This window comes from Mastigoproctus giganteus, chromosome 6 (assembly GCF_048544385.1).
Source record: "Mastigoproctus giganteus isolate SK-2022 chromosome 6, ASM4854438v1, whole genome shotgun sequence".
Classification (NCBI taxonomy): Eukaryota; Metazoa; Arthropoda; class Arachnida; order Uropygi; family Thelyphonidae; genus Mastigoproctus; species Mastigoproctus giganteus.
The window spans coordinates 146,315,691-146,338,577 of NC_143580.1; the positions used below are offsets into that span (position 1 = coordinate 146,315,691).

The 22,887-nt window shown below is 34.5% G+C and overlaps 1 protein-coding gene across 1 annotated transcript in view; it reads right to left on the reverse strand.

Annotated features, from left to right (window-relative positions):
* Positions 1 to 22,887, reverse strand: part of LOC150084640 (synaptosomal-associated protein 25-like) — a 145,553-nt gene that overhangs the window by 108,982 nt on the left and 13,684 nt on the right. Inside the window, exons 2-3 of the mRNA XM_090375380.1 lie at positions 16,054 to 16,139; positions 4,959 to 5,000 (exon numbers count right to left, since the gene is read on the reverse strand). Coding sequence (XP_090231506.1) covers positions 4,959 to 5,000; positions 16,054 to 16,116 — 105 coding nt within the window. The 5' untranslated portion in view covers positions 16,117 to 16,139. The remainder of the gene's footprint in view (positions 1 to 4,958; positions 5,001 to 16,053; positions 16,140 to 22,887) is intronic.

Consider the following 22,887-nt stretch of genomic DNA (forward strand, 5'->3'; position numbering starts at 1 on the left):
CCTTATGGGGCCATGAGGTGTAGACGCTTCAAAGAAAAATGGTCCGATTATAAACTCTGCAGTGAATCCACACCATACTGTAATGTATGGACTTTGTAGTGATAGTGATCTTTCATGCACAGCAGATGAATGAGAAGTTCCCCATATTCAGCAGTTTTGTGCATTTACAGCCCAATGAAGAGTGAAATATGTCTCATCAGACCACAAGATAATTTGAGCCCAAGAAGGGCTGCCGTGATCCTATGTGCTGCCAGTAAGCAAAATTTTCCACGCCAAAATATTTGGATTAAAAAATAAAATAAGGCGTAAATAAAATAAAATTCATATATTGAAAAAGAAAAGAATTACAAAATATCTAACATATAATATAATGAAACAACAAGCAAAAATAACAAAATAATTCTGAAATCCTGGAAATAAACTTTAAATTCTAAATCACAGTAATTGTATTCTATCACAATAATAAAATAAAAGGAAAATTATAATATTAAAAAAATTATACAAATTTATGTTTCCTTGCTTTAAGAAATGCGAATTTATTTCATTTATGTTTATTTTTTCCAAAAGGTCATTTTCTATTGAAATTACTGAAATCATTTTCTATTCAAATTAGAAAGTCATTGAGGCAGCTGAAACTGGTAAATTAAGAAAAATTCTTAGTGCAACTGCTAAATTCAGAAAAGTATCTGTAAAATCGTTTTTAAAAATATATTGTAACAATTCAAATGGAGGAATATTATCTTTAAGGGTAGTGAAGAAGAATTTCTTCATACAGCTTAAAGACAGTGAAGAAGAATTTAAGATGCATTAAATATGAATTATTTGTTTCATTCACTGTGTTTGGTTTTTTGTCTAACCTGCTGTTTGCTCACTCTCATAACCCAGAATCTGAAATTACCAACGTCAGAGGCCCAATTACAATCAGAACTTGTGAAGCTAATAATTATAGAATATTTCATCAAGTAGGGAATTTGTTTATGGCGTTGAGTGCACCTTCACAAGGTTCTTTGTGTGTGGCATATTTGGAAAAACCACATCTACGTGCACAGACCTGTAGGTCTGTGCATGGCAATATCTGTCGTCGCCCAAATTTGCACAGATTGGGCCAGACGGCCATTCGGGCGGCCTGCGCTACATACACACGCTCCGGTTTGACTGCACAAATTTGGCCTGTGCAGGCAAGCTGGAAGGTCTGTAGGTATCTTAATGCATACAACATTGGTAGTATTACCGCCAAATTTGAATCCACTAAAACTGCAAATAACAGAGTTTATATCACCAAACCAGCCTTCATGCTAATTATTCGGCCACAGAACTCAGTCAACATTTGCATTCACATAATAATAACATTCAAGCAGATTGTACAATAATATTAACAAAACTGAATTCCAGTTATAACCTATTATTAATACACGAATCTTTAGCCATTGAATGATTTTCCGACTGCACCTCGCAAGATAACATCCTTAAAACATATAAAATATCGGGCACGCGTGTGCTAACCATGCACCACGGGAGCTAGAGTTAACCTTTATAACACTCAAAATTTCTTTCCCGATTATATGAACCAACTGATAATGGAACTGCGAAACTCCAACGTTAGGACTCTTGGTTTTTCTCATTCTTTCATTCATAATCATTAATTTTTATGTATGACGATCCAAGCAGAAAAGAGTGCACTTTTTCCCCTCAGGGAATGTTTTTTATATTTTTTAATTTCCCATTTTGATTTCTTCATTATATTTTAACCATACGGATTAGGAGGTAAGTTTTGTCATATTTTTAAGCAATGCTAAAAAATTGAAATCTTATAAAGCAGGAGTGGCCAACTTAATTTGTGATGCGATCTACTTTTTTCCTTCAAAATGTGCCACGATCTACCATCTCAAAAATTTCATTGCACAAGGTGCACAAATCGAGGGATGACTGTATATTTAAAATTCGTCGTGATCGACCGAAATTAAATCCGCGATCGACTCGTTGGCTACCCCTGTTATAAAGAATTGAAACTATAAGCATAAGTTAACAAATAAGTTGCACATGGTAACACAAAAAATACTTACCCCGAGAAAAAAAATTAAAATACAGTAAATAGTACGGTTAGTCCTCATATAACACGTGTTCACACTTCATGAATTCGATCATACACGATTTATAAATAGGGGAACGATGTCGTATATAACACGAACCAAATTCGCTTATGTACAATTCGCCTTTGTGTTTACAAGAGTGTTTCCGATATTCACGTAGTGTTGCATTAGTGTTACTATTATTTTGGTAGAACAGTTTTACTAAAAGAGCACGTTCCTTTTTCTGTAAGGAGCCATAATGGTTATTGATGGTGGCATTGGCCTTTCTGCTTTTATGTAACAGGGTGTCATTTGCGTAAGCAGTGTGTCTTGAAGTAAATGACAACTTTTACATATGTGCAGCACCCCTTTTCCGGCACTGCACATATGCCTTTTTTTTTTCTTCTACAAATCGCTTCCCCATACCCTAAATGACATAGCCACCGATTTTCACAGCACTAACTCTAACCGTTTTGACATTAGGGTCTCCTGAATAGGGAAACTTATTTTATAACAACCTGGTATATACATATGTATACAAATATTTTTTTATTTGTATATAAATATATGCATATTTATCTATGAAATGCATACAAATTCAAAATTAAGCTTAGTTTATGTAGGGCACTGCAATAAGCTCTTCATAATAAGTACAACAGCACTCTTGTGCTATGTGAAATATAATTCATAGTTTATTTGAGAAATACAGCACAAGATAAGTCAAATCGCACTAGGCCATTTCAGATCTTAGGTATTTAAACCCCCAGATTTATAAAATATTTACAAACACTAAAGAGCTAGAAACAAGGTAAGCTGATAAATCAACAGTAGCATAGATTAAATTAATGGTAACTATTTAGAAACTGGATGTAAAGAAAATATGCATATTTACTGGAATGAGACTAGTTGGGTTGACTTTATTGATATCATCAAGGTTTCCAGCACTTTAGCAACTGTAAATACACCATAGTTTACCCATAAGTTTAACTACATAAGTAGTGTTAAGGCATTGTTTGATTTTTATCTCATATTGTGGCTACCTTTGCAATTCCTGGTATCTCGTTGTGAAGGTAGCCACAATATGAGATAAAAATCAAACGACGCCTTAATACTACTTATGTAGTTAAAGTTATGGGTAAACTATGGTGTATTTACACCAACATTATATAATTAATTTCAACCGATAACATATGCCTTATGCATTTAGTCTTCTAAAAATTTAAAATTATGCATTTAAGTACCAAAAACTTTACTGTTGGTTAATTTTGTGCTGTACTTCACAAATAATTCTTAGAATTGTTTCCTATATAAGAATGCTATTTTCCTAATATATTTGGATTCCTATGTAACGTCAATCAAAGTATATATGGTTCTTCATGTTAAAACTATCAAAAAAAAAAAAAAAACCTGAACAAATGTAAGCATATCCATACTGCATAAAATGTGATGTGATCTAAATATGAAACTGTGCAAAAGTGCTCTGGTGTTTATATGAATCCTGCTTCTTATCCTTTATTAAATATAAAATTATTCCTTTCAAAAATAACAAAATTCCATTATTGAAACTTGACCAAAGCTCAGAAATAATGAAATGTTTTTATTATAATTACATCTCATCTTTTTTTTTCTCAAAAAATATATTCTCACCTCATTCCCTTTAAATGAAGCTTTTCCATGAAATTACCTCATCAAAATTGACTTATATGAAGTTGTACAATTTCATTTCATATGACTTGAAATAATGGCTGAGCATGCAAATTTTTGATATGATGAAAGTGTCAAGAAAGAATATATACTTAAGTATTGAATATAAGTGCCATCAATTTAAACCTAACTACACCACACGTGTTGTGACACTAAATTTTCGTGTTAAATAGATAAAGAACTACTAATACCAGGGAAGTTACTACGATCATACTTAGGTAAAGAGATTAAGATTAAATTTTTCTTGAAGTATTATTAAAAAAATATACATAAAAATTGTTCTTTTTTTATACCATATCATATCAAATCAGATTGTTTTATCATAATTTGATTATTAAAGGGTGTAAATAATGGATATAAATATTTATCATAGATAGTTTTACTGATTAACCAAGGGACAAAATGTATTAAAATAACATCTCACAGGATAGTGAACTTTGATTTGATTTGGGGTTTACTGGTGCAACAGCAAGGATAGTGAACTAAATCAAATTAGGGTTCTAGTTCAAATCATCCTTTTAAGCATAATGATTTAAAATTCACTAAAGATGGATACAGTATTCCATAAAAAAAATAATTCTATCACCTCCCATTATATTGACTACTCTTATTCTAAATGGAAAACTAAAAAACAACCATACACATACACAGGGATTATAAATGTAATGTATGCATAAATCAAAAATTCTCCATATAAATGGCATTAAAAATAACTTTTAAAATAAAGTGCAGAAAAAACATCAAATAAGCTTTAAAATTTAAAAACATCTTTAAAAAACTATAATGTTTCTTAAAAAATGAAATACTTGATTTCATAACAGCAAAGCTTTATGTAAAGAAAAATAAGCACATAACAAAACGAAGAATCTCAACATATACATAGATGAAGTGCTGAAACATTTCACTTATATCAGCCATTAAAAAAAATCTCCAACTTTCATATATTGAATTAGTAATTTTTATAATTTACTTAATATTAAAAATGAATGCTTCAGTTCTTTATAAAAGGCAACAGTTAAAATTAAGATAAAAATTAACTACCGATGAAAATAAATGTCTGCATTTATAGTATTATGTAATCCAAATTATAATGACTTGTAATCACAAATTATACCTACATGCTGAAAACAAAATGTATTAATTTTGATATATAAAGATGGATAGAAATAAATATGTATACTACACCTCTTCACAGAGTTGCATCATTCGCCTCGTACTTTCCAGGGACTAAAGGAAAAAAATTTAAAAATCTGATTTATTACAGCCATAATATAAAAATATTAACTAATAAAAAAAACTTTTTATTCTTATTTTCAGTTAATTAAATTCTGTAAGAGTTATTATTTTTCAGGTGTTATAAGGAAAACAGCAGTACTCGAAATGAACAAATCAATCTTGCTTACAGTCATTATTATAATTCACTATTTAGAACAATAATTATGATAAAAAATGCATAACATCCTAAAATTGTTTCAAAGCTTTATATTCTGTGAATAAAAATTAAAAGAGAACTGTTATCGATAATTTGCTTCTTAATACAGAGATAAGAATTAAGAATAAATATTGTCCTATCCAGTGCATTCTGTGATTTAATATGTATGAGGTTGCACAACAAGGTTAAGAATTAAGTATAAAAATGGCTTTGGGGTTAAAACTTCCAATAAATATGATACACCTTCTAGCGTGTTCAGTTATGTCTGAAAATTGTGCTATGATCTGCTGTATTTTGTTCTACACTCATAAAACATACGAGGGATGGTAAATAAATATTTATCCTCACATACAGATGAGTGGGTTAGGGATATGAAACTTGGCTGGCAATTTCATCCTTCTCTTTGTCGCTACCTTATAGAACTATACATTTTTCTCATCTGTGAATATGCTTATTATTATTAGCCATATGGTGCAAGGAAGCCTGAGGCTTATGCTGCACCAGGCAAAAAAAAAAAAAAAAAAAATTCCAGCATTAACCTGAGAGAGAGAGAGAGAGAGAGAAGTAGAAGGGAATCACCAAGAAAGCAAAAAAGAGAAGAATGATGATATCCAGCTCAGGACCCTGGGTTTGCCAAGCCCATACTCACCAGATGTGAGTCCCTGGGACACCCCTTGAATAGAACTAGTCACTCTGAAGAGAAAACTAGGCTTACACTTCATTAATAACCCCCTTATCAGTCCAAAATCTGTGGTGCTATAATGTTTCTTCATTTTAGGGGAGAGGAAGAAGTTTGAAGGTTGGGAAAATAAAGTGGGTACCGCATATTTTCAAAGTCAAACTTGATTGCAAAGTCCACTGTGAGCAGGAGGATTGTTGGCTAGGAGGTGGACATCTTAGGACAGCTTTCCACGTCGCCTCAACTTGACAGTCTCTTTTAACTTTCCTAGGAGGTTTCTGCAGACTTTTGAATGATGCTGTTGACTTTTGGAAGGTAATCTGCAAGGATGATTAATACTTTTGGAAGGATAACAACATGACTGTTTGGTAGACAACTGAACCCTGGCTATTTTGTGGGTTCGTGAAGATGAATATTTCCATTGTTTGCTCATCTGTTTTGTTTCTGGGTTATAGTGCATTCACCAACCTGGCATTCAACTATCATTACAATTCTGTCAAATAAAAAATCATCAGCATTCTCTCTTTCTCTACAAAGCTCCAACAATTGTGCAGAACACACTTTCCGATGGAATTCTGAAAAGGTGTCAACAATCTTGGAACTCACTGGGCTGCTGGCTTAGGCATGTGGTGGTGCTAGTTTGGTATGGCTGCCTTTTTTATGTACTGTGGACCATCATGTTGATACTTTCAGTTTTCACATGGATACGGGTTTTATGTTAAAATTCTAATTGTATCAAAGTGTTAAACAAATAAGGTTCTTTGTCCCTGCAACCCACTGTCAAAGTAATGCAAGTACAGTTTTTGAAATATAAAGTAATGCTCATCCCAAAACCACTAAGCCTAACCGCTCCATGCCACATGATAGTGCTAACAAATTTTGCTTGCCAATATTCTTCTGGCTTGCAAACTGACAAGAGCTGTGCAAAAGCATCCCTCTGACTAACTAACGAAGTGTTTAGTTTGATGAAATCTCATATACAAAAGCAACCCTCTTAGAACTGAAAAACTACTGGCTCCAGCCTGCCATTTTTAATAAACTCATTTTGTCCAGTATCATTAAACTGCCCCAGAAGCAAAAAAGCATGAAAAAGAAGGAACTGCAACCACAGTATTAAATCAAGCACTATTTCGGGTGATGATTATGCTCCAGCAATAAAACAAAGGGATCAACGTTGCTTGGCCGAACAACAGCAAATGGAGAGGCAGAGTGCAAAAAAATATCTGTAATAATTACGCCCGGAAGCAGTATGCATATCAAACTAAAACAGTTAAGACTAATAACATTGCTGTGGACCATAGAAAGCAGAGAGAAATTATGCGAAAATACAGGAAAACATACCTAGGGGAAATCCAACTAAATAAGCCACCTCTACAGGTTAAAACTCAGTTGCAGAATATCAGAAGTATTCAGAATAAAATCACCACTCTGGAAACCTGTCTAATTTCTATGATCTTATCCTACTCACGGAAACCTGAACTTCGTCTGAACAAGATTTTATTATCCCCTCAATTGCCAACTACAAAGCTGCAGCAGCATAAAGAGCTACAAAAAAAGCTGGAGGAACCACCATCTTCTTGAAGAACTCATTTGTGATAGTGTCAGAATCCAAATGCTCCTCATCTACCTTCAATGCAATCCACATCATCAGAACTAAACTGTCAAATAACTGTCTGGACATCATTTTTCCATGGAGGACTTAGGAGTCCTCCATGGAAAAAATATTCTGAATTTGTAAACTGGGCTATCACTAAAATCTCAAAAAACAACTCTATTATTATTATTGGAGGGGATTTTAATTTACTGCTACCCATCTGGCAATCTGTCTAAATTTGTAACATCACAGTTTGAAAGCTTAAGTTTAAAGGCTTTAATTTCATCACCTCTCTCTCTCTCTCTCTCTCTCTCTCTCTCTCTCTCTCTCTCTCTCTCTCTCTCTCTCTCTCTCTATGTACTGTGTCCATTAAGGACGTTGGTGATCGCGGTCTTCCACATCTCTTGATCTTTTGCTGTTCTCAGCAGGTCTAGACTCCGTACATTCATCCAGTTGGTCAGACTACTAATACATTTTATTCTCTGTCTTCCTCTGCTTTGCTTTCCATTCACCTTGCCTGTCATGATGATCTCCTCAAAACCTTCCTTCCTCATGATGTGCCCAAAAAGTTTCAGTTTTAACCAGTAATGACCATTGTGTCAGACGCCTGGTCAGTGTGAAGAGGAAAAGACAAAACCCTCCAGCATATGACAGCACAACAATACAAATGGCCCTCAGTCCCCAGCAGCTTTCACTCTCCCTCTTACGGCAGCGAGAGGATCAGAGTGGAAGCAGAGGGTGCTAAGAATCTCTGGGTACGACAAGGTTGCCATGCATGGAAACTGAACTTGGCCTGTTATAACGTACGATCACTCATCGGTGAAGACAGGATATTAGAGCTGGAAAAGGAATTAGAAAAGTGAATTGGAATATCATCAGTTTGGCTGAAACAAGAAGAAGAAATGAATCACTTATAAGTTTATCAAGTGGAAATCTGCTGTACACCAATGGAAACAGTGAAAGGAGTGAAGGTGGAGTTGGGTTTCTGGTCCATAAAGATTTTAAAAACAACATTTCGGAATTCAAAAGTACATCACCAAGGGTGTCAAGACTAATACTCAAGATTTCTAAGAAGTACAAGCTAAAGATTATAATGATTTATGCACCAACATCAAGCCATGATGATGAAGAGGTTGAAGAAATGTACACCGAAATTGAGAGTATTCTAGATGAGCAGAAAACCCACTACACTATTATTATGGGGGACTTCAATGCTAAGGTTGGAAAAAGGCAAAACAGTGCAGAAAGAGGAGCTATAGGAAATTTTGGAATTGGTGAAAGAAATAAAAGAGGTGAAAGACTTGTGGAATTTGCAGAATCTCAAGGACTGTCAGTAATGAACACTTTTTTCAAGAAAAGGGTGAACAGAAAGTGGACATGGAAGAGTCCAAATGGATTAACAACTAATGAAATCGACTTCATCCTCACTAACAGAAGATATATTGTGAATGATGTTACCGTCCTGAATAAGGTAAATGTTGGAAGTGATCACAGAATGGTAAGATGCACACTTGATATAGATGTAGGAAAGGAAACGAAAAAACTGACTCGAGTAAATAATACAAAGGTCTTTGAGATAACAGAGGAGGAGAAAAAGCAGTATGTACTGGAACTCAAGAACAAGTTTGAGCTTCTGCAGACTGCTCAGGACCAAGATATTGACGACGAATATTACAACTTTCTGAAAGTGATAAAGCCCATGAAACCTATAGGGAAACGAAAATCCAAAGAAGAAAAAATTAGTCAAGAAACACTTGTCATGATGAACCGAAGACAACAAATCAAAAGCAAGAAAAACACTGACAGGGAGAAAATTGAGTATACTGAGTTATGCAACGCCATTAGAAAGAGACTCAGAGAGGACATAAGAAGATTTAACACAAGAAAAGTGGAACAAGCATTAAGGGAAAACAAAGGATTTAAATCAGAAGCCATGAGCAGTAATACAGAAAGACAAATGATACTGAAACTGAAGAATAGCGATCGTGTACTTATAAACAGCAGAGAAGGCATAATTCAAATAGCAGAAGACTATTATAGAGAATTATACAAGGAGCGATGGAATGATACCAGCAGTGGGGAAGATGGATTGCAAAGTAGCAACACATACGACATACCTGATATTCTTCCTGATGAGGTAGAACATACATTGAAGAAAATGAAGAATCGGAAAGCCCCGGGGGAAGATGAAGTTACTGTAGAGTTGTTAAAATTGGGAGGAAGAGACATAACACAAAAACTGGCAAGGCTCTTCACAAAGTGCATTAGAAAAGCTGTGATGTGATGCCTAAGCAGTGGAATAATGCAATCATAGTTTTGCTGCATAAGAAAGGAGATAAATCAGAAATTGGAAATTATAGACCAATTAGCTTGTTATCCCACATCTACAAGTTGTTCACAAGGGTCATTACTAACAGATTAGAAAGAATACTTGATGAGAATCAACCGAAAGAGCAAGCTGGCTTTAGGACAGGATTCTCAACTATGGATCACCTTCACGTAATATCACAGCTAATGGAGAAAGCAAATGAATATAAAACACCATTATGCTTGGCATTTGTGGATTATGAAAAGGCATTTGACTCCATACAGCATAAGGCAATGTTTCGGGCACTGGAAAGACAAGGCATAGATACCCCATATATTATGATTTTGAAGAAAATATACGAGAGTGCTACCTCCTTTATTAGACTAGACAAAGACAGTAGCAAATTTAAAATTGAGAAAGGAGTTCGACAAGGAGACACAATATCTCCGAAGCTGTTTACTGCTGCCCTTGAGGAAGCTTTCAGAAGATTAGACTGGTCGCAGAAAGGAGTCAATGTGAACGGAGAGTACCTAAACCATTTACGATTTGCAGATGACATTGTGGTCATAAGCCACGCTTCCCAAACAATTAGAGGAAAATCTTAATCAGTTATGCGCAGTTAGTAAGGATTTTGGACTAAAGATGAATATGGCTAAAACAAAAGTAATGATGAACAAGTATGCCACGGAAAGGGAAATAATGATTGAAGGAGCAGTAATTGAAAAGGTGGAGTCATACTTATCTGGGACAAGTTATCAGCTGTAATAATGAAAAATGGCTGGAAGTCAAGAGAAGAATAAATTTTGGATGGATAGCATTCAGGAAATATAGTCACATACTGAAGAGCAATATCCCAGTTTGTCTGAAACGTAAAATAATGAATCAATGTATACTTCCCACCATGACATGGAAGTGAAACTTGGGCACTCACCAAAAGAATGGAAGAGAAGCTGAGAACTACACAGCGAAGAATGGAACGAATTATATTGGGAATCAGACTGTTAGATAAGAAGAGAAACACATGGATTAGGCAGCAAACTCAAGTAAAGGACATTCTTATCAAAACTAAAGAACTAAAATGGTCTTGGGCAGGACACATAGCTCGGAGACATGATGACAGATGGACTAAGAAAATAACAGAATGGTACCCAAGAGGAGCTAGAAGAAAACCTGGAAGACAAAGGCGGAGATGGATAGATGAAATTCATGAGTTTTTGGGTAGTAAATGGATGGCCACTGCTCAAAACAGAAGGAACTGGAAAGTCCATTGTAGCAACTTACCCTTAATACCATTCTGCTCCAATTTGTACAATAGTCTTCCATGTGCAACAGTGTCAAAAGCTTTCCTGAAATCCAAATATATGATATCAAAATTATTTTTTGCATCCAGTTCCTTTGTAACCACATCATAATATCCTATCAAATTTGTCAAATTTGTCAAATTTATCAAATTTATCAAATTGTCAAATTTATCAAATTTGTTTTAACAAACCCATGCTGTGTCTGAATTATTGCTGCAGTCTTGTCTAGATGATCCTGCAATGCATCTTTAACCAGTGACTCCATTATTTTACCCGGAACAGAAGTTAAACTAACTGGTCTGTAATTACCCGTGTCACCCTTCGATCCCCCTTTGTGAATTGGGGATACATTTGCACATCTCCAGTCCGTGGGAACCTCACCTGAGTCCAAGGATGCTCTCATAATTATGGCTAAGGGTTTGCTTAGTTGCTTTGCCACCTCCTTTAATATAACTGGATAGATCCCATCCACCCCAGGTGCTTTTCTTACGTTTAACTTCAACAGTTTCTCTTCCACTTTGCTCTCAGTTATTACAAAATCATTAAATATCTTGCTACAATTTGATAACCTTCTGCCATTTTCAAACCTTAATAATTCCTCACGTGTGAATGTAGATGCAAAATACTCATTCAGTTTGTTCGCTATCTGAGCAGGATCATCAACAGTCGAACCATCGATGTCAAGTGGACCAATCAGATTCATCCCCTTCCTTTTAGAGTTTATATAAGTAAAGAAATCCTTGCTGTTTTTCTTAGCATCTTTTGCCAAGGATTTCTCGTAATCTGCCTTCGCCTGCCTAACCTCCTTTGTAACTTGGTTACAGATCAACTTATAGCTATCATAGGCTTCTGTGTCACGTGTTAATTTGTATGCATCCCATGCATTTTTATTCTCTGTTACGAGTCTCATTAGTTCATTTGACAACCATTTAGGCCTAAACCTTGAACAATATTTCTTAATAGGTATGAAACTTTTAGTAGCATCCACGATTAATTCCTTGAATGCTTCCCACTTAGAATTTACTATTGGTAACATCAGGGAAAATGCCTCACTGGGCCAGCCTACCTTCTCCATAGAGGGATAGTACTCCAATTCCCAAGGCAGCCAACTATGCTGACCACCAACACTCCCAAATGCATGTCACAAAAACAGAGCAGGAAAAATACATATTGCCATGAAATGCAATAAATTGTATTTTAAAGTTCTCTGAATTATTTATTTTTATTAAAATTATAAAATTAATCACATTTGTTTTTGTTCTGTTCAATTACACAGGTTAGATGTAAAATCAGAAATCCAGCAACCTTGGGACCCTGCAATTGCTGATTCTTGGACAATAAATGTACCCAAGAATGAACTGGCAAAATACAAGCACTATAAGTGGAGAAGACATCAGCAGATAATTTTTTTTTTTTTTGCAAATTTCTCTCTCTGTGTTTTACTTTTTATTATTATTATTATTATTATTAATTAACGATATTACTTTATTATTTATTCTTTAATCTCCTTAGACTGTTCGTAAAAAGTTTGAATAGGTACAGTGAAATTACCAAAGTGATTACTTATAAAATCATTTCAGCAATGTTCCATTTAAAAAACTAAAATGGGCAAAAATGAAAATAAACAGAGGTGCAAATACTACATATTTTCTCCCAGAGGATCTGAATACATGGCTAAAAGTAGAGGGTTACAGATTTTCTGGATTGACATTTAAAAAAAAAAAAAAAAAACTTCCCCTGGCTATGGAAAGTATTCTGCAAACAGAGCATTGACTGCTCTAAAATCAATGTATAAAATCAGTTTCTCAGGGAAAAAAGTGCATTATGATCATTTTCATTGAGAATGGTCCATAATTTGCTGCTGTCAAACTTGGGTTATGGAACAAGAAAGTCTCTTTTGGTTTTTTCTGAACAGTATATACATCACATACTGTTAGTGAAGTGCACTCCTGAACATCAGGAAATAAACAGAAATCAGGAAAGAATTTCTTCTCAGCAGTGTTTGGACACATTTAATGCTATACAGGTTTGCCTGTTTTACTTATGAAACTATCAGTCAATGCTAGGAGCTCAATACAATAGCATACATTTATGCATCAGACAACACAGCTACATCACCAAAGGCAGAAAGTGGTGCTGGTCTTGCAGGAAGTAGGATATTGCGAGAATTTAAGTCTCAGTAGCTCAGTGTATTAGGCATTTGCTAACAAAGTATGAAGATCCAAGATTGAGACCAGCATAAAAAAAAAATTATTTATGCAAGTCTTCATGCAACATCCAATAATAGATTTTGTGCCAGGAAAATTATCAGAGAATGCCACCGAGGATCACAGGAGCCAAAATTGGTCCAAACAAGTCATGATATAATATCACACAAAGTACTTTATGAGACATCAATTTTGAAGTACTGAAGTAGTCATATCACTGCTTTGATACTTTATAAAGCTTATAATGATAATACTAATGAAGACCCTGGGCTGAAAAGAAGTGGATGAGCAATAGAATTAGAACACATAGGTAGTTTATTTTATTTTTGTATTTTAATTATTATTTTTATTGTTCATTTTTTATTGTTTCTTGTTTTTATTTTTCATTGGTGCAGCAAAAGCCTGCCCTGACCAAATCATAACTAATGCTGTTAAACAGCTATACAGTCTGTAATTAATAAGACAAAAGTAACATATGCACACATAAAAAAACATCCATCTAAGAAAAAATTACTGTGATTGTTCAGTTAGCCATCAAGCCAACTTTGTTCTGTTCTCATTTCAGCACAATGCATAAAATATGGCCCACGAATACAATAAAGGTTTAACTAATGTAAGTAATCCATAAAAACTTAATAGAAATATTTATTTCCAAATAAAATAAAAGTACAGGATGGCAAACACTAACTCGCATTACCGATAATTAGAAGTCTAGAAATATGAACCAATTACTGCCCATCCTCTGTCAATAAATTAGTAAAGGCTGCCTTCCCATCAGTTATTAAAGACCTCACTCAGAAATGGACACCATGACATGTAATGAAGTCACACAAATTGATGAGCTAAAATTTAGTCTGGCAGCTAGTAGACTATATTGTGAGTTCACAAGGACACTGTGTTTACTTATAGCAGTTGGTCTGCTGACTGAAAACAGAATTAAGAGACTGCAAGATAATAATTGAATCTTATTTAAGTTAAATAATATTTAAACTTAAACAATTATATTTGGACAACCAATTCAACGTCCAATAGATGCTACTCAAAAGTCTTGCACCAAACTGAAATGTTAGTTTCTCACAAAAAAATAAAAAAAACCCATAAATAAAATAAAAAATTTAAATTTACAAAAATGAACCTTAATTTCTGGGTTTTATGAAAAACTGAATTTAGAATATTATACCTGTATTGACTTATTGTATTATACCTATATTACCTGTATATACTTAAGGGCAAATGTTTGGCACTACAAAAGCCACCCAACGTTTTTACTGTATACAGGTCTGGAGGCCTCATTTCAAGAAGGATGTAGGGATGCTGGAATGAGTACAGAGAAGGGCATTAAGATTGGTGAATGGAATAAAGGGGTGCTCTTATGAAGAAAGGCTTAAGTTTTGCAAATTACAGTGTCTGGAGACTAGGCACCAGCGAGGTGATCTGATTGAGGTGTATAAAGCCTTGAATGGTTTGAGCATACTCAATGCTGATGGGATTCTTCCTCTTGCTCAGAAAAATCACCTGAGAGGGCATAAATTCAAATTGAGGAAGGACAGATATAGGATGGACGTGAGGAGGTTTGCCTTTAGCCAGAGGGTGGTTGGTTGGTTGGTGGAACAGACTTCCATCCCTTGTAGTGGAAGTTGATAGCCTAAATAAGTTTAAGGCTCAGCTGGACAGGTATTTCGAACGAACAGAGGGGTGAAGTGGAAGTGGTTATTTTTTATTTATTTATTATTATTTTTTTTTTATCTATTTATTTTTTTTTTTTTTGGCTGATGCTGCATAAGCTTGCTTTCTTGCATCAAATGCCTCTACTAATGCTAATGCTTTATGTGTATCAAAAAAATTAAGTTAGGCTCATAAGTGAAAAAAATAATTAATAAATAATTAATTTTGCATATTTAAAAAATAACAAACTTGAGTAAAAATTGAAAGAAAACTCAGCTTATTGGCAAATTGAAGACACCTGATTATCAGGCAACTTCCAACTAAACTGGAAGTTGCCCGATATAATGAAAAGATGGAAACCAAAAGAAATTTTTGTCTCTTACAATATCACTGATATTCTTTATTTAATGCTTATTTTTATTTTATATACACATTACAGTTTGTATATCACAGTAAAAACAAAGCTCAGTATAAAGCATTATATTATAATGAAAGAAAGTGGCAACTGTTAACTAGGTTTCATTCTGAAGTCTGAAAATGGTCTTAACCCCCAAGGTTTCTGGATTTGAAAGTTTGTACAGCAATTTTTTCTTTTTTTTCCCCCTTAACATTTCATGGTTGTAATGATGTAACTATATAATAAATATCAGGAAAAGCATTTTTTTTATGCTAAATTTAAAATAGAAAGTTTGTAAATTGGGAGTTTACTGTACACTAAAATGTTCATTAAGTTTATATTAAAATGGGTTGGTTATTCTGAGATTGAGCTTGTACACTGGCATAAAAAAAAAAAAGTGCAAAGTCCATCGTTACAAAAAATGACAAGCTGTAAACTTTTCAGGCCTTTGGCTGTCCAGCATATAAAGGAATTTTTATTTTGAAATGGGAAGATTAATAAAAACAAGTTTTTCAAAAAATACAATTAATAAATGAGTTATGTCTTGTATTCTAACAGATCGTGCTCTGTCCTAAGTAACTGATCACATTTCATTTAGGGACATGCCCTGCAGTATTCTTGAGAAACACTAATTTAAACAATGAATCATTTTGGCGTAATAGAAAATGCTACAAAAAAAGTATAATTCAGAGCTCACTTCATTTGTCACTTGATTTGCCTTTATATGGAGCTGCTCCAATTCAGTCTTTCCATCTGCCATCTTGACTGCTTTGAAAGAAGCACCTGTTTTCAAGTATTCAATTTAAAACAATGTTCATGCTTCTGTTACATTAATAGTCACTCATAATTCAGCTAATATAATATAATATAATATAATATATATATATATATATATATATATATATACACATATATATTCATATACAACCTAATTACTACTTGATTATTTTAAATGACAATTTTAATGTATAGTTAATTATTACACATTAAAATTTAAGGTCAGTTAAAAACTGATTTCTGAAAAATTATTAAATCAGACGTCACTATTCAGTGATTTTAACTATGATAAATTATTTTCTTCAGCCTGACTCTTACTTACATTAGTATTTTTAGAAAGCCATTAAACAAATCTGATCATATTAAAAAAAAAAAAATTTCATCCGCCAGCCTTCAAATTCATCTGACTTCCATTTACATCTAAACTTTGAACAATATTTCTTAGGTGGCATAAAAAGCTTAAAAAAGGTTTTACAATTTCCCTGCATGCTTCCTATTTGTTAACACTGAGAAGAAACGAAAAACAAAAAACTTTGGCTGTCCAGCATATAAAGGAATTTGTATTTTGAAATGCGAAGATTAATAAAAACAAGTTTTTCAAAAATTACAATTAATAAATGAGTTGTGTCTTTATTCTAACTATACTCTTTGAAATCTGTATTTAAAAATTAGTTTGTACAATTTTATTCTTGGAATATAAATCACTAAATTTATTTTAATTATATTTTTGCCCCCCCCCCCTTTTTTTTTTCATAGGCCCTAGGCAGTGTCCAAGAGAAAAGATGACCCTTCTCTTGAGAGTAGATTGTGCATACATTTAAATTGTAAATGCAGACCTTGATGTTACTTGGGATTGAACAAAATGTAAACAACAGTCATTCTATTGAGATTTTATGGTGGCTATGATTCAGGCACTACAAATAAAGATTCAGGCACTACAAATATATATGGTTACAGAATAAAAATATAAAAATAAAAAATTTATCATTAAATAAATCTCCCATCAATACATTATTGATCACAACCACTTAGTGGTCAGTTTACTTGTAACTTCTTGATATGTGAAAAGCCACTACTTATAATCAGATCAAAAGTAATGCTTTCTCTTGTTGCATCTCTAATGTGTTTACATAAAAAACATCAAACATTGCATCAAGAATATTCTTCTAAGGAGTAAGCAACCAACAAAACCACAAATTTCAATGAATATCTGGGAAATTAAAATCACATAAGACATTCCAATTTATAACCCTGTCTATTTCTCTACTGAGATAGTAGTACGAGCTAAAAAAGTTAGAAATTAAGTCAGCAGTTATTATTTTTGGTAACTTTTAACTTAACTGGTTATTTATTTTTTTCTCAAGTAATGAGTAATGTAATAATCTGAAAATCTTGTAACTAATGGATTTCATGTTAAGTTAGTTCAAAACTAAACACCTGTTTTTGTTTTTTTTTTGTTTTTTTTTAAGTAATTTTTTCCCTTAAGAAAATGATCTAAACAAAAACTTGATGAAAAAAAAAATTATTAGAGGATTACCTTAATCTTTCTGGAGGGTTGCAGCACTAATTCCCCAAATTTTCAGCAGCAGTATTCAGAGATCAAAGAGCAGATTTACTTGATTTTGAATTTTCCGCTTTAAATCATTGGATTCTATATTTTACATTAAATATTCTCTTTTATTATTTTATTTTATTTTCCTAAATATAAGTTGACATGTTCACAATATGATGAATTTTTTCAAGTAGTTTCAAGTTACCTGGTGGTAACAGTAATGGGAAAATCAAATTTCAGTACCTTCTGTTCTGAAAATAAAAATTCCATCAACACTATACTGTACTTGAGTCATATTCAGTCTCTAAATATAACTGAATATTTAGTCATATTCCCATGGGAAAACTTGAAAGTAACTTGGGTTATTTGAAGATAATAAAGCACTCAACACCTATGTTGGTATTATTATGTTTATTTCCAAATTGGCACTATGTTCATAATGGGGTGAAATGTTTCATGGTATTTTCTTACGACTTTTTCAGTGACAGCTGTCTTTGGAATATCACTGTCACAAAAGATCACTTTGGTCACAAGAATTTACTGCTCTGGCTGATGATATAGTCTAAATGTTCAAGATTAGTAATGGGAGTTTATTTTGTATCATCTCTGATAGCAGAATATTTACCAAATCTATCAACTTTAGTTTAAATTCATCTCATTCACTGTGTGTGTGTGTGTGTCCATTAATAATACAGTAATAGGCTAAAATATTCCAAATTTCTTGGGATATTTCTAGACCAAAAATTGAAATTTCAAGAGCATTGTCTCTCAGAAGCTAAATGTCTGTCTAAAATATTTCTTATATTTCTTTTCACTCATTAAACATGTATGTGGTATGGAGTTGGGCCTTTACCACTGAATCTCAACTAAATGTCACTAGTATGGAATTTTTGATTTTGAAATAGCTGAACGGTACAATGGTGATTTCCCCTAAAGTAATTATGACTAAACTATAGTATTTGCTAATAAAGACTGAATTTCCTTACAGCTTGGCAACTTCTCCCAGTGAAATGAAACTTTCCAGTATGGATGAAAGTTTTCTTTTTTTTTTTTTTGGGAGTCACGTCTATGTGCCACTCCATTTCTGATTTCCAAATTGAGGAGAAAAAGAAGATTTGATTCATTCTACATGACGCAGGCTTTAAGAATTTTGACAGAGAATGATATTTATATCAAATAATGGATGGTTCCAGTGGGTTATAGACAAGAAATGTTCATCTTATCAGCAGTATGTGACTGATATTTTGTAGTAAATTTGAGCATTATATGTTTACACTCCCCATATGTTATGTAAATGGGTATTAACCAGTGGAGGCTTCTGGGTTTTTTTTTTGTTTTTTGTGACCAATAAGTGGAATATAGAAGTTTGGGCAATTAAGTTGAGCCCATTTATGTTCAAAATTTAACGAATGTCCTGATGGCAGATGACCACAGGAGGGAATGATTGGAAATATAACTGGTATAGTAGGAGGTTCGTTTGTTTGTTATTTGGTTTTTAGGAGTATCAGCAACTAAGGCCATATTGCTCGGGGGATATGCGGTGGTCATTCCCTGACCTTTCCGCACCCTCTGTATTTAGTAGTCACGGGCTCGAACCCCGGTCTAATCAAGAAGCGTGTGCTACACACTGCTGCTCCTGCCCACCTGGCTACGGAGACTATAGTAGGAGGTCATTTACAAAATCACTGATGCAAATGTCTGAGGAAAAGGAAAATACAACAGAACCAGCATGTTGTAATAGAGGTGGAAGTATAAATACACAGAAATTGTGACCAACAGCTTTGGCCAGAGACCAGAAGGCTCAATTACTATTTGGGCAAGAAGCAAGTTTCCTACTTTTAGCTTATATGCATTGATCAATAATTGTAAAACAATTATTGATCAATCAAAATTATTGTGATTTTAAATAATGCCTAAAATCATTTAGCTCCCTGTTAGAGTTTAGTAAACTTCTGTCCTTCCCTTCCTTACAGAATTCCTCGTGTGTGAATGAAGATGCAAAATACTCATTCAGTTTGTCAGCTATCTGAGCAGGATCATCAACAGTCGAACCACCAATATCAAGTGGACCAATCTGATTCATCCCCTTCCTTCTAGAGTTTACATAAGTAAAGTCTTTGTTATTTTTCTTTGCATCCTTTGCCAAGGATTTCTCATAATCAGCCTTTGCTTGCCTAAACTCCTTTGTGACTTGATTACAGACTAGCTTATATCTGCCACAGGTTTCTATGTCACCTGCTAATCCCATGAATTTTTCTTCTGTCATGAGCCTCATTAGTTCATCTGACATCCATTTAGGCCTAAATCCTGAACAGTATTTCTTAGTTGGTATGAAAATCCTGGTAGCTCCAAAGGTTAATTCCATGAAGGACTCCCACTTAGAATTCACTGTTTTTAACATCATCAGTTGATCCCACTGTAGTCACCTTAAAGAAAACAAAAGCCCTCCCCTTTACCCTTGATGGTAGTTACATCTTTAAGTAAATCTCACATCAGTAGACTGTGATCACTGTCACCTAGTGGTTCCTTTATCTGCAAATTCCTAATGCATGTGCCATCACTGCTGATAATCAGATCAAGAGTATTACCCCCTCTGGTTGCCCCTCACACATGTTGCTGTTGAAAACAATTATCCAATAAATCCACAAAAGTCTTGCTAGCGTGCAAGTGACCAACCCACAAGTTTGTCAATATCTGGAAAGTTAAAATCCCCCATTACAAGACATTCTGATTTACTGGCCCACTCTATTTCTCTGCACAATTGTCTGTTGTACTCATCAGAGTCATTAGGTCTATAACACACTCCTACTCTTACTTTCCCTATCCCAGTGTTTATGTCACACCAAACTGACTCAACATCTATTTTTTTGAAAGCCATACTGGTGATCTGGAAGGAGATTTTCTGACTCCAGGATGTAAATGAGCCTAGTATAAACCATTCTTTCGAAAATTTTTCCCATGCAGCTCGTAAGAGATATTGGCCTATAGTTTTCAACACAGGGAGGATCTTTTCCTGGTTTTGGTAAGGTGATAATGAACGAATGGCACCATGAAGTTGGATAGGCATTTTCAGAGAAAATCCGATTGTAAAAAATTAATAGGGTTCTCAAGTCTTCTCCAAGTAAATGCTTTAACATAATGTAATGAACTCCATCGGGACCTGCAGCACTATTGGAAGATCTGTTTAATGATTCTTGAAGTTCTATTAACGTAAACGGTTGGTTGTACGGGAATGAGCGGCGCGTGGAGAAGTTAATTTTATACCGTTCTGCACCTGCTTTGATGTTCTGGAAGGAGGAAGCATAGGTGGCAGAAGCTGAGATTTTTGCAAATGATTCTGCTAATGCATTTGCAACTTCTTCGAGAGTAGAAATGTCTTTCCCTTTCCAATGAAGTATCGGAGATGGCAGCCGAGCAAATTTGCCATTTAGTGCCTGTATTCTTTTCCAGATGACTTGTGTGTCCGTGTCTTTGGTAATGGTGGAGGCAAAAGCAATCCATGAATCCCGTTTCGCTTTCTGCCTAACTTGTCTAGCTTTTGCTTTTAGTCTTTTAAAAGCAATTAGGTTACTAGTGGTGGGATACTTGCGGAAATGAGTCCAGGCGCGGTTTTTTTCCTGTTTGGAAATTAAACAATCTGTATTCCACCAGTGATTTCTGTGTTTTCAATATGGTGTGGATTTTGGAATGGAGGCCTTAGCTGCAGTCAGAATCTGATTGGTTATGTAAGTGTTTACATCATCAATATGTTGTCTTTCAACATAAAATCTGTCTAAGCGTATCTGGGCAGAATAGCCGCCCCAGTTTGCCTTTTTAAACTGCCAAGTGGATTGTTGGTCAGGATTTGAAGTTACCCCTGTTTGTAGCGAGCAAATAATTGGAAAGTGATCACTGTTGAAGGGATCGGTTAATACCGACCATGTCATGATTGGAAATATGGATGGCGAACAAATTGACAAGTCTATTGCGGAAGCAGATCCGGTTGCTAAGTGGATGTAGGTAGGAGATCCAGAATTTAATAAATTAAGATCATTATTATACATGAATTTCTCCATCAATTTGCCTCTTATATCCATTGTGGCCAATCCCCACAATGGATGTATCAGTAATTATATCATTACTGATAATGATATAATTACTGATAATGAGTAATGGATGTATCAATGGATGTGTCCATTAAAGTCACCAAAAAGACAAATTGGAGTTGGGAGTTGTGCAGTGAGGTTGTCAAGTTCTGAAAGCAGAAGTGGTGCAGATGGCGGAATATAAATGGAAACAATGGTAAATGACATACCAACTGCAAGGCGAGCTGCCACAGCTTCTAGGGTAGTTCTCAATTGGATCGGCCTGGATGGAATGTTAGCGTTAACAAGAATAGCAACTCCTCCACGTGCAGGTGATACTGAGTTCCTATCTCGTCTGTAAATGGTATAACTTGAAAATTTTGGCAAAACTTGGGGTGACAAGAATGTTTCCTGTAAGCATACACCTATGGGATTAAATTGAGCTATTAAATCTCTTAAGTCATCAGAATGAGTACTTAGTCCTCTGCAATTCCATTGTATGATCTTATTCATTATTTAGGTTTACCTGAGGGTGATTCATCTGACTGTTTTCTGTACGTGGGACATTTTTTCCAGTCCTTTTTTGAGAACGTGGGGCGTCCAGTATCCATGGTGTCATCTGCATGGAGTTCTAGAATAGGTTCCTCATTGTCTAGCAGCTCATTTACATCCATGCGTTTGGAGGAAGATTCCGTTTTTTTAGAGACTGATTCAGATTTTAATTGTTCTTTTCCAACTGGGACTGATGGGGTATGAGTAGGAATGCTGATTGGAGTATTTGTGACTTCGCTAGTTCTTTTTGGAGTATTTTCTTTCTCTGAGGCTGAAAGCGTAGATTTGAGCCAGTTTGCTAGAGAGGTGTTAGGTGGAACTGATACATCTGTTTGAGCTGCAGTAGAAACGAAGTTCCGAGTGAGAGCTGCATAGGAACGACTACTAGGCAGGGTCGACATAACTTGTCTATGTGCCTCAGGAAAGGTGACTTTATTTTCTATTTTGTACTTTTGAATTTTCTTTCCTGTAATCCATAGCTCACATGTTTTGGAAAAAGCTGGGTGGCTTTCTTTGCAGTTTGGACAAACAGGGGTTTTGACAGAGCAATCTGCTTGAGTGTGATCTTTAGAGCCGCAGATGGGAC